This window comes from Paramormyrops kingsleyae, chromosome 4 (genome assembly GCF_048594095.1).
Source record: "Paramormyrops kingsleyae isolate MSU_618 chromosome 4, PKINGS_0.4, whole genome shotgun sequence".
NCBI classification, from domain to species: domain Eukaryota; kingdom Metazoa; phylum Chordata; class Actinopteri; order Osteoglossiformes; family Mormyridae; genus Paramormyrops; species Paramormyrops kingsleyae.
Genome location: NC_132800.1, coordinates 15,930,448 through 15,943,433, shown reverse-complemented (window position 1 = coordinate 15,943,433; position 12,986 = coordinate 15,930,448). Strand labels below are relative to the sequence as shown.

The window sequence follows — 12,986 nt, the reverse complement described above, 5'->3', positions numbered from 1 at the left end:
AAATAAATAGATAAATACACTGTCTAAAACAAGTCTGCTTTTACAAGTTTAATGATTAATACTAACATATTGCACACTTAAATATGATTTGAAGAAGCTGCGATGTGAAAAGGAGGGGGATTTATAAGGTTTAGTTGATTAAACATTTTAGTATAGGAAACATTTGTATCCTCGCTCTTGACTCCTCAGGAAGCCTCCTCGTTCCTCGCCATCCTCCCGGTGGAATTAAAGAATTTAGATGTCCTACATGAGAGCGGAGCTCGATCGGTTTCAGGGTCGTAGGACATACGAGCGAGAAGTGAGGAAACGAGGAAGCATATTGAGACGCACCTTCTGAATCCTGACCCTATTTTAATTCAAAGTAAATGGAGTCGAGGAGTCGATTCCACCGACTCCAAAATTAGGAGTCGGGAGTCGGAGTCGACTCCAAAAAAACCGGAACCGAACACCCCTACCCTGGACTACTTCCAGTACTGAAGCCCAAAGAATCAAACACGGAGCTCACATAACTTGGCATGAGGTCCCTGAATTACCTAAAGTGGATGTAGTTATGACTCAGGCCCATGGGGATTCAGAGCAGATACAAATGATCGCGAACCCATGTCTGATTTACAGTGAAAGGTGGTTGAACAGAATGCACAGCCTCTGTAATGACTCCACTGTCCAGCAGGGGGTGCCACATGAAAGCTGCCCAGCAGGAGTAAACAGGCTTCCAGAGATGATGCACCACAGTCCCACAGTCCTCTAGTCTTAAGTGCTCTAATCTTGTGGTCCCTCTATATCCTAGTCTCATAGTCCCTAGCGCCCAATTTCCTCTTTGCCCCACTTCCATGATCCACAAGTCCCTAGTCTCCTCGTTTCTTAGTCCCCTAGTTCCTAATCCAATAGTCCACTACTCCTTAGTCCCCTTGTTCCTAATCCCATAGTCCACTACTCCTTAGTCCCCTTGTTCCTAATCCCATAGTCCACTACTCCTAATCCCATAGTCCACTACTCCTAATCCCATAGTCCACTACTCCTTAGTCCCCTAGTTCCTGCTCCCTATTCCCCTTGCATTGACAAATAGATACTTAAATGCAAAGACTAACAAGGGGCAACAAGCAACAGGCATGAATCATCAGGGTCTCGCTAGGGAGGAGACAGGAGGGTCAGGCAGATGTGATGGGTAGGACATGACAGTGGTCATGTAACATGGGCTGTTGCAATCGCCATGAGGAACTGCAGGAATGTAAACAGCTTGGAAAAGGCAGCTGGTGTTTTTCTCCTTTATTTCTGTGTGAACCTATAGTGGGTCCCTTGTTGGATGGGATCCTGTTTCTACTGTGTGTCAGTCGTAAGTGGATCACACTTCTGAATGTGAATTTTTTGCAATTGACCAATATGGTTCTTATTCATGACAATATTCAGTCAATGTTCTGTTTAAGAATTGCATTGATTAAGGATTGGATAAAATTTATTGATCTCAGGGGGAAATTCTTTTGAAAGCAGCAGATACAAACATACATGTAGTGCATCAGTTGTAAATAACAAATGGAAACTTGCTTCCTTCTGCACCTCCCCCCCCCCCCCCCCCCCCTTATGTCACCAGAGGGATAAATATCCCTGTTTGCATGTGTGTCACTGTCTGTAAGTATATCACAGATGTGAGAGAAATGCTTGTGCATATAGGCTGTAAACCCTCATGCTCATGCATTTTAGTCTCTGTAAGTGTTACGTTCCGGCTGCTGTCAGGCGCAGTATAAACGGACTCAGACCCAGGATGGCTCGATTGTCAGGGGTCATATATTAACAAAGAGCACAAACAGGAGAGAACATAACAGAAAAGGACAATGAAACACTGATGCAGAGCCGAAGCCGGCGTGGTGGCTGCCACAGGATCGATTCCTCTCCCCTTAGCCGGGAACCCACCTTATACACCCACCCCCAGGGGAACAGGTGCATCACATCTAAATTAGACAGGGGGGAAGAGAAACAAACAAGCCACCAGAAGAGGCAGCAGCACAGAATGTGGAGCTCATCACCAGAGGAAGGAGAGGGACATCAGAGTAAGAATCCACCTTTCCACTGTGTTCAGGGGTATATCTGTACTGCGGCAATGACAGTGTGAGTGTATTGTGGGACACATTGTGGCTGACAGTGTCATTCCTAAACTCTTATCTTATTTCTGGTAACTGGTAATCACCTACACTGCATCATTGATGATCAGGTGTTTGTTTTCCAACATCACAAAAATTTTGATGTAGTACTAACATGATTTATTAAGATTTTATATTATTTATCTTTACTTAGTTAACATATGATTAATTTGATTATATTACTTATCTTTACCTCAGGACGAATCCCTTGAAATATATCATCTGATCGATGTCTTGAGGTGTGGCAACCGTAGTATAAGCGGAATAATTGACTCCGGACCGTTGAATTATTAGAAAAATAATGCACACCCGAGGTGTAGAGTTTAGATTCTCTGCCCGAGCCCGAGCCCAGACCCGACCCGACCCGACCCGTGGGCCGGGTCGGGCCGATATTTCCTGCCACTATCTTCGGGCCGGGTCGGGCCGGGCCGGGCTGGGCGGGGCCATGATCAAGCATTTGTGTGTGGTTTTTTTTTTTTTTAAATCATTACTTAATTAGCCTAATTGGGTGGAGAGCTATGCCATAATTATAAATGTAGCTCCCTCCCGTAAGACACGAGCACAAGAGTCCTTTGCATTTAACTGAGCCGACGATTTATTCGAAAGACAGTGGCTTCGTTATTATCACCATCATGGCAGACGTGAGAACTAAATACAGATACGGAAACACAAAATCAAGCACATTTACTTACAATATTAGCTAACAAACATTGAAATTCAAATGAAATATAAACATAAATAACAATAAAGACAGCTTAGAGAATTCATATACAGTTAACACGAACCTCAGTTAGCATTTACATTTACATGGCTAAATACAACAAACTTAACTAAAACTTAATTAACACATACCTCGTTGGCTGCTTACGGAAGGATTTAACCTTTTTCTTAACCCTTTACTTAAAGTTCGATGCCGAGCACACAAACTGGTTCCAGCAGCAAGCGAACTGGATAAGTGAAAACGTTAACGTGCTTTTCTTCTAAACGTGTCTCAAAAATCCATTCTGAATAAACAAACAATGCAGTTTACATGCTTCGTCCTTGTTGCATTTTTTATTAAGATAAATCTAAACTAATTTCTGTAGTTCAAACAACTTAGAATTGTAGTTGAGAACGTCTGTTACAACGGCTCACGTATTAAAAAATAGTCGGGTTTAAATCGGGCTCGGGCTCATAATTACAGTTAATGTGTCGGACCGGGTCGGGCTCGGACACAAGGTGCACGGGCTCGGGTAGGGTCGGGTTTAATTTTTTGGGCCCGATCTAAGCTCTACCGAGGTGTAACGGCCACTCCGCTTCGCGTCGTGGCCGCATTACCACCTCGGGTGTGCATTAATTTTCTAATAATTCAACGGCCCGTCGTCAATTATTCCTTACATAATTCAACGGTCCGGAGTCAATTATTCCGCTTATACTACGGTTGCCACACCTCAAGACATCGATCAGATGATATATTTCAAGGGATTCGTCCGGTTTTTCTACTTAAATCGCTATTGTGAGTAGGATTATTTCTTCCGCATCTCATCCAACGACTCTTTTGCTAGTTCCAAAACGTCATTAGCTGTTGTTTTTTTGGTGTTTTCTTCGTGTTTTTCTCCCTCGAGTATGTCTAGCTGTTCTTCGCTGATCGTTTTATGTCTTTTGTTGTTGCTGGCTGCCTTTGATGTCCGCTTCCGTTTATGTTGTTTTTCATCTGGACTGTCTAATACTGCTGCAGCCCAGTTGTTGAAAGTTTCATATTCACCGTAAATATTAAAATTTACTTTCGGAAAATCGTCTGTCATGTTGTTTTTGTTAGTCCTGTGTGCTGTATAGGTACTGTATGCTAATTTCCGTTATTAAAGTTAACTATGCGAAGTGATATGGAACTGTAATACGGTCAAGAGAGCTGCCTGGAACTACGTTCGCCGTGCGTTTCCCTGAAAATAATTGCACACCTCAGAACGTTCGTCAGCCAATCAGATTCAAGCATTCAACGGTCCCGTAGTATAATAGGATAGAATAGGAAGCCTTTATTGTCAGTGTACAGGTAGCAAATACAATATACAGACAGAAATATATAAAATGTACATATAGAGGGGAGGGGAAAAGCTCCCCCCCCCCCCCCCCAATTCATCAGGATTACATTTCATTACATTTTATTTTATTCATAATCAGAATTCACTTTATTGGTACAGCTGTATGTACTATGATTTTGTTTTGGCATGATGACTATGATTTTTGTGCATTCACAGTCAACATAGAACATAAGTCAGAGAAAAACAGTCATATTCTGCATGGGTTTGGCAAGCTGAACAAACATTACATTTTGTCTAACATACGTCACACTTCAGACAGAGTAAAAAGGGTTATACTGGTTAAAAAGCAGAGATTTTACCTTTTTGCCATGGAGAAGCAGAGACATGTGACACTCTGATAAGGTAAAAATGATTCCTCCAGCACACAGTGAGCTATCCCAGCATGCACAGGGACACAGAGGAGTTTATATTATAAACCCCAAACCCTGGATAGAGGGGTTCAGTGAATGAGGAGGTGAAGCTGTACAGGAGGGTCAGTCCATCAGAGGAGACTCTGTAGAAGGACAGAGTACCAGCCGCCCAGTCCAGATACACTCCTACTCTGCGGGAGCCTGAGGGCTCAATGGGTATGTCAGTCTGTTTATTATTGTGCCAGACAGAGTAACTGTCAGGAGAGCAGCACAGCATCCATGACTTGTCATTGGCTCCAAGCCCACAGTCAGCTCTCCCTCCTTTCCTCCTGATTCCTTTATAAGTCACTGCTATCAGGGCTCCATCTCCACTCCACTCAGCCTCCCAGTAACAGCGACCAGTCAGACTCTCTCTGCACAGAACTTGGAACCAGTCGTCAAATCTCTCTGGATGATCAGGATATCGCTGCTCTGCCCCCCGTGTCACCTTCCTGTTCCCCTCTGACAGAGACAGGTTTCTGTTTGCTGTGTTGGGGTCCAGCATCAGCTGGCAGGAGTCTGTAGGCAAGAGGAAGAGCGATTAATCCCATCACGAAGCCCAGCATCTCCATCATTATCACTGTCACACCTCACACACTCACTAACACAGAACTCGCTCCAATACACACATTTTATTCCCAATATACTCATGTAGCCGCCCGAGTCTGCGGCGCTCCGGCTGCCCCCTGCGCTGTGAGACACGCCGCGCTGAGAGACTCGCTGGGGACCGAACTGCACTTTAGCCTGCGCTCTATTATTCTGTACGATACACAAAATATAAAAACGAAGCAGGAATTCAAGTATGTGAAATACTTCAGGAAATGTCGGACGCCCGCGCGACGCCGGCGGGAAGACGCGCCAAAATGATGCGCGTGTTAAACTAATAGGCTTAATTACTGGTAGATAAAATTACAAACAGCATTTATCAAACATGTTAACCATAAAATTATACGACACAGATTACCACTAAAAGTGAGCTTGTCTTTACGTCACAATATGAACTTCTTTCAAACCACTTTGGACACACACCTCTCTCCAGCAGCGAGCCGACGCGATGCTCCCAACGTGGACGCGGACGCATCTAGGCTGGTTCTCCGCAAAGCGCAACACTCGCGTATCTGCACCGCGCATGCGTACACGGAAACATTCATAGTTCTCCGGTCAAGCTGTGTACTTTGCTCTTGCCATATTTAAGTATTATTATTAGTAAATTATTATTCTGATATTCCCTGCACACGTACCACAGCAGTGAGGTCTGTGTATATTTCTCTACGTTTTACAAATTCTTTTTTTTCCCCTCCACCACCCCCCCTCTGCGGAGGACTGCTTTATTTCTATTTAAACATTTATTTATTTATCTATCTATTTATTTATTTGTTTTTATTTACTTCCTCATATTTCCTCAAGAAAAGGAGAGGGAGCGAGGGGGGGGGGGGGGGAGGAGGAGAAGAAGGGGGATAGAGAGAGAGAGACCGAGAGAGAGAGAAAAACAAAAAAAAGAAAAAACTGAATCTGCTTCAATGTCTGCTGAAGAGAGAAAACAACAACCAACATCTGAACGAATCACATCGAAAATCAAACGTTAAATGTTATTGAACAGCAGACACACCCAGCATTACAACACATGCCCAGAAGCAACAGCCGATCAAGACAGCGCGCGTCCATGTGCACCTGTCCGCACACCTGTGTGCACACCTGTGTGTGTCAGTGCGCTAGTGCTCATAAGGTTTCTCCATGTAAATGTCTAGTAGTGTGTGTGGGGAGCCACAGCCCCGCCCCCCCAGGACATGAAGCTGACATGGAGGAGACCCGGGCCCCAGACACCCAGAAAAGGGCAGAGGATAGTTCCGGCGGGGGGTCATCTGGCAGCCACATCGCAGGAGCCCCAAGGGGCCTTGGGGGCGAGCCCGCAGGCTCCGCCGACAGCCGGCCACACCAGGGCAGAACGGAGCCCGGGACCAGAGATCCAAGGGCCCCTCCACCCCCCAGCAAGGGCCCGACAGAGCCGGGAGGGCCAGGCCCCGTCAGGCAACCGCCGAGAGTGAGCCAGCACACACCAGAGCATCCAACCCCGGACATCGAGATCCACCAACGCATCGGCAGCCGGAGGCCCCATCCACCGGCAGGGAGTGTGGCGGGGGGGAATAGAGCCTGAGATGTTATTCCAGGTGGAGTCTAAGACCCAACCTGACACATGCGTAAAGACAAACAGGCGCACACATACACAAGCATGCTTGTGTACGTTTTACAAATTCAAAGCGCCAGTTCACAAGGCTGCCAACTTTGATCAACTGGCTGGCGTGAGATTTTCAATTCGGAACGAGGCTGCACACACATGCATACGCATTTATATGTATGTAGCAGTTTTATCACCTTGTAAATTGCCTGTAGGGTTTGCAAACTACCATGCTTCGTCTGTGCAGCTACATGAGGTTAACGCGATGCATGTGCAAGATTCAGTACCACCAGAAATTGGGGTGGCAGTATGATCACGTTTTGTCACGGGACATTGTCTTTACATACGGTACAGATAGTATTAAAGTAGCATCTTATTTTTTAAGAATGAGCGGCCAGAAGAACTGTATATTTTCAGAGGCAAGAAAGAAAATATTCCAAACACTATTTTGTCCTTCTGTGAACAGCGGCTTCAAAATTTAATGGCAGTATAAGTTTATAAGAAAGCAGTGTCATATGTACAAAGTACAATGGAATTTTAACTTGAAATTCTTACTTTCCTCCTTTCATAAGTAGCGTTATTTTTCAATACAGTTCCATCCATCCATCCATCCATTTTGTGCCACTTACCTAATCTAATATACATAACATATAATCTATAATGTAGTATATATTATATATAATCTCTCAGGGTATATATTATATATAATCTCTCCAGGTATATATAATATATAATCTCTGGGTCTGCCCCGGGACCTCCTCCCAGTTGGACATGCCCTGAAACACCTGAAATCCGAGATCCAGTTGCAGAGAGTGGTGTTCATGCTTAACCCCCTCAGGTCCACAATCAGCCTCTGAGGGACATATTGAAGTCCATGAATGACATTCTAACATATGTGATTCTCTTATTCAAATGTGTCAGGGAAAGGTGACGGGCAGAGGCTATGGTGTCCCCAGTAGACCTGTTAGACCAGTATGCAGATTGGAGAGGGTCTAGAGAGGTAGGAAGATTGGTCTTTATGTCTGCCATGACCAGCCGTTCGAAGCGCTTCATGATGATTGACATGAGTGCTATGGAGCAGTAGTCATTCAGGCCTGTCACTGATGGCTTCTTCAGCACTGGGATGATGATGGTTGATGTGAAGCATGCTGGGACAGACGACTGGCTTAAAGAGGTGTTGAAAATGTCTGTGAGGACACCAGCCAGGTGGTCAGTGCATTCTCTCAGCACATGGCCAGGTATGTTGTCAGGTCCTGCAGCTTTGTGTGGGTTGACTCTGGATAGAGTACTCCTCACATCAGCTGTGGACAGACAGAGTAACTTGTCGTCGGCTCCTTATTCTGTACATCAGAGTCTGCAAAAAAGTTGTTTAGCTCTTCTGGAAGGGAGACATCACTACCACTGATGTGTGGGTTGGGCTTGTAGATCGTGATTGGCTGAATGCCCTGCCATATGCGGCGTGTGTCTTTGGTGCAATTAAAGTGTTCATTGATCCTCTGTGCATGTGCCTGATTGGCTATCCTCATAGCTCGGGACAGGTTGCCTCTGGGCGTCCTGAGGGCAGCATTGTCTTTAGGTCTTAAAGCTGCATTTCTGATTCTTAGCTGTGTGAGCACTTCCCTCATCATCCAGGGCTTTTGGTCGGCTCTCGTGGTCATCGATCACAGAGTGTATATACTCCTCCAGGTTAATGGCATCACCATTTATAGCAGCCTCCTCAAAAATGTCCCAGTCAGTAGATTCAAAGCAGTCTTGGAGAGCTGAGACGGCACCAGCTGGCCACACTCTTACTGACTGGTTTGTTGAGCTTCAGCAGGGATTTATATGCAGGAACCATGAACACAGTGACATGGTCTGAGTAGCCGAGGTGAGGGGGGGAAGGGCCTTGTAGGTCACAAACGTTGTACAAACATTGTCCAGACAGATTCTCTCTCTAGCTGGGAAGTTCATATATTGGATGAATTTGGGGGAAACTGGCTTCAGATTTGCCTGATTGAAGTCTCCAGCAATTATGAAAAAAGACTGTGGATTAGCTTAATGACCTAGTCATAGGAATGGAACTCAGCCGTTAAGTGAGGAGTGTCTGTATAGAAGATGCTGCAGCAGTACCACAAAATTAGCAGCTCACTGTGTAGGCAGTGATTGTACAACATTTCTCCCCCAACTTTATTGAACATTGTATGTCAAAACTATGGGAGGTATTTTCTGCAAAAAATAAAATGAAAAATGATAAAAAAGAAAGTACAATCTCCACTTTGCCATTTAGTTTCCAAAGTCTGTGCGCAAAAAACCTGCAAAACTGAAAATTAAAATGAAATAGCACCATTTGCATTTTAATTTTCCACTCATGTATGAGTCAGATGATTAAATAAAACCGGACAGTAGTAAAACTGCATATAGTTCACGCTACACGGTAAACAAAAGTCGGTTTGCAGCTGTCATCAAAGCGTGTTCTTCAGAGCGCCATCTTGACTCCCTCCTCCTTGTACAACATTTAATGCCACAACCTCATACAAACAAGTGCGACAGGAAACAAAGGAACCTCGCACTGCCCCCTGGTGGACATGACCTTTAATCCTCCAGATAGATGTAAATTACGCACGCAATTGTAGTTGTGTCGTGTGAAGTCGTGGCCCTAAAGCGCAGACTTAGGAGATGTTCAGTGTCACAACGAGTTTGGGGAAGACTATGGGTGCTGTCTTAGGACAATATTAATGAATCTGAAAAAAAGTACACTCAGCGCATGCACAAAAAGAACAAATGTGAAGGAAGGAAGCCCCCCCCCACCCCCCACAACCTCACTGCTGAGAGAAATCTCACAGAATATAAGGATGCAGATAAAAGGCCTTCACAAGCTGTTACTGTGTGGTACCAAAAGTTCCTGCTACCCAAACAAAGCGAGGGCAGCCTCCCTGCTTTCAGCATTACAGTGCATGCTGACGTCTAGGACAGACTGGACCCCCCCGCTTACTTGGTTTGGATCCAGTGCTGTAGCTACAGCCCACACTAGGCAGTGAGGAGCAGCCCCAGTGTCAGTCATTCCTCTTCTGAGTAACTTCAGGGGGAACAAAGTGCATCAAAGCCCACAGCTACTCTATCTAATCTGACTGCAGCTGTGCGTCACCTACAGACTGGGTCAGACAATGTGTTTAATACATTAAACTTAGCTTTACTGAATGTCAGATCTTTGGCTGTAATGATTGATTTTATTATAATGAAAAACCTTGATTTTTATGTTTTAAACTGAAATGGGGTCAAATGACAACTATGCAGCAGCCCTTATCAAACCAGCTACTCCAACTTGCCCTTTATCAGTGAGACTAGAACACTTAGGAAAGGAGGTGGAGGAGCCACCTTATTTAATTGGTTTGAATTATTTTTACAAGTCAGGCACTACTTTCTGTCAAAAGGGTAATTATGAATCTCAATGTACAGAAATCACATGTGGAGTTCCTCAAGGGTGAGTTCTTGAGGCTCTTCATTCAACATCTACATGCTTCCATTTACTCAGATTATGGAACAGAGATAAAATCTCTGGAACACTTAAGGCCATGTTTTTAGTAATTAAAAAAAATCATAACAAATAATAATCCATTGTAATGCATTATAAACATGTATATAAATATTTATCAAAAGGCATAACACAATATAGGCATGCTTATTATGCATAATGAATGATTTATGAAGCTCTTATCTTTAATGCACTATAGATACCTTCATAATGCATTATAATGGTCGATATAAGCATTAAGGATGCTTTGCATTGCATTATGAAGGTATCTATAGTGCTTTATAGAAGAGTGTGTCATAAAGCATTCATAAAGCATTATAAACATGGCTATAATCCGGAACAGATACAAATACAGATGCTCCTCTACTTCTGAACAAGATACATTCCGAACGGCCGTTCGTAACTTGAAATGTCTGTAAGTCGTTATTCAGCATAATTTTAAGGGTATACGCAAGTACAAAGAACTAGGATGCTAGGAGTACACATGTTACGCTGCTGCGCGAGTAGGGGCCAGAAGTCATACTGTATCGAAGGAGTAGGTGGCACAGAAAAAAAAATGTTGCGGACAGGAAACGGAAGCCCAATGAACACAATGTGAACTTATAATCCTCTTTTTGTATTTGTATGTCTGAAAGTTCGTAAGTAGAGAAACGCCTGTAAGTCTAACATAACGGAATACATATTAATCTTTACTCTTACTTTCACCTACATTAATTTTTAAACCGGTGGAAACGCAGGCAGGTTCTCAAAAGGCAGCAAGTGAAAACCAGCCCAGTACTGGCTCCGTGTTGGTGGAAATGAGGCATCAGTACAGTGTTCCCAGGTCCAGCCCAAGGTCTGCTTATAATCTGCCCAGTGGAAGCTGAAACTAGCCCAATATGTGAAATCCCAGTATACTGTATCTCAAAGAAATAAACCAGTTTGTTGCATCCTCATCACTTTCAAATAGTGACTCCTGTCTTCTGCAATCCCCCCTCCCCTTGTGAAACTGAACAGGTAAGAAGTGTGCGCACATACATTAACACGTACTGTAGGTCCTCTCTCTGTATAAACACACTGGGTTAGAGGGCGAGTGCCACCTTCTGCATTTATGTTCGGGTGGGTAAGCCTAGTGTAGTCTGGGTTTTTCTGTTATATCTTTGGTTTTAGTTATAATCTTAACAGGGTAGGGAAGAGGTGTTATGTTTTGTTAATTTCTTTCCTTTGACGCGTCCATGTTCTTTTCCCTGGGTCTGGCCCATCCTCCTGTGTTCCCAGCACCCAAATCCCTGTATTGGTTCAGTCAGAAAGACTGAAAGCTATTGCTCACCATAAAACCATGACACTGAAATCTACTAATCAAGCCAGAAATCTTGGTGTAATTCTGGACTGAGACCTAAATATCAACAGTCACATAAAGACAATTACAAAATCTGCCTCCCACCACCTTAAAAATAGAGCAAGAATTAAAGGATTTCAAAATACAGAAAAGCTTGTTCATGTGTTTATTTTCAGAAGGCTAGACTATTGTAATGGTGTCTTCACAGGTCTTGGTAATAAATCAGTCAGACAGCTGCAGCTCATCCAGAATGCTGCCACCAGAGTCCTCACTAACACCAAGGAAGTAGAGCATATTACACAGGTCCTTACATCACTGCACTGGCTTCCTGTGCATCACAGGATTTGAATTTAAAATATTATTACTTGTCTACAAGGCACTAAATGGCACTAATTTCCTTGAACATTGTGAAGCATCCAGACCCCTAAGGGCATCTGGGAAAGGTTTACTCAGTGTCCCAGAATGAAGACCAAGCAGGTGAAGCAGCTTTTAGTCTCTATGCTCCCTGTCTGTGGAACAAGCTTCCTGAAGACCTGAGGTCTGCTAACACTGTCAGCTCATTACAATCAGGGCTTAAAACGTTACTGTTTGCTGCAGCTTTTCAATAAATTAAATAAGCAGGAGTTTAGTCATGTACGCTGCCTCTACAATGTCACTTCTTTTCAGTTAACAATTTATTTGTTATTTGGGCTTTTAGGCTTTTTCAAATTCATTAAAATCAACGATGAATGCGTTTGCAATTCCCACCCCAAAGTTCCGAGGTACCAAGAAAGAAAGGGTACTTTGGGTACTGGAACTTTTGGACTGGTACTCGACCCGAAGTCAATGGAAAAGGGAAAGTACCAAATGTACCGTACCTGGTGCAGTGGAAAAGCACCCTGAATGAACTTGCCTTGCTTTGCAATCGGATTCAAAGGTTACTGACATAAACAGCTCATGTAAATGTGAAAGACCAGGAGGCAGCGGGAGAGAGAAAGAGAAGCTCCCCTAGCAGAAGAAAATGAAACACAATAAAACACACTCCACCTCATACAGGGAGAGTGAAGCGGGTGTGTGAACAGACTCACATTGTACGAATTCTGCTCTGGTCGTGGGCACTAATTCTGGTAGGACGGTGTCTTTGGTAACTAGAAGGAGACAGAGAGAAACAGGGATGTGAGTAAAAGGAATTTACTTGTGGGAGATGGATTTCACTCACTGTGGAGACAACAGCAGTAGATTATTATCATTATGAGGGACAATAACAGGCATTTTAACAAACTGCAAATCATGATAAGTTACACATAATACAGATATTTGGATTCTGTAATGTAGAAGAAACATGAATCGTGATCTGGGTTTTGTAGCCTGTAGAATTTAGAGCTCATTAGTTTTCATAA

General features: G+C 43.8%; 2 protein-coding genes across 2 annotated transcripts in view; both read right to left on the bottom strand.

Annotated features, from left to right (window-relative positions):
- LOC111847224 (tripartite motif-containing protein 16-like) overlaps positions 1-12,986 on the bottom strand; it is a 370,043-nt gene that overhangs the window by 234,528 nt on the left and 122,529 nt on the right. The window lies entirely within an intron of this gene.
- The window catches only part of LOC140588915 (tripartite motif-containing protein 16-like), a 39,235-nt gene continuing 30,718 nt past the window's right edge, over positions 4,470-12,986 (bottom strand). The window contains exons 5-6 of the mRNA XM_072711572.1: positions 12,675-12,734; positions 4,470-5,121 (exon numbers count right to left, since the gene is read on the bottom strand). Coding sequence (XP_072567673.1) covers positions 4,586-5,121; positions 12,675-12,734 — 596 coding nt within the window. The 3' untranslated portion in view covers positions 4,470-4,585. The remainder of the gene's footprint in view (positions 5,122-12,674; positions 12,735-12,986) is intronic.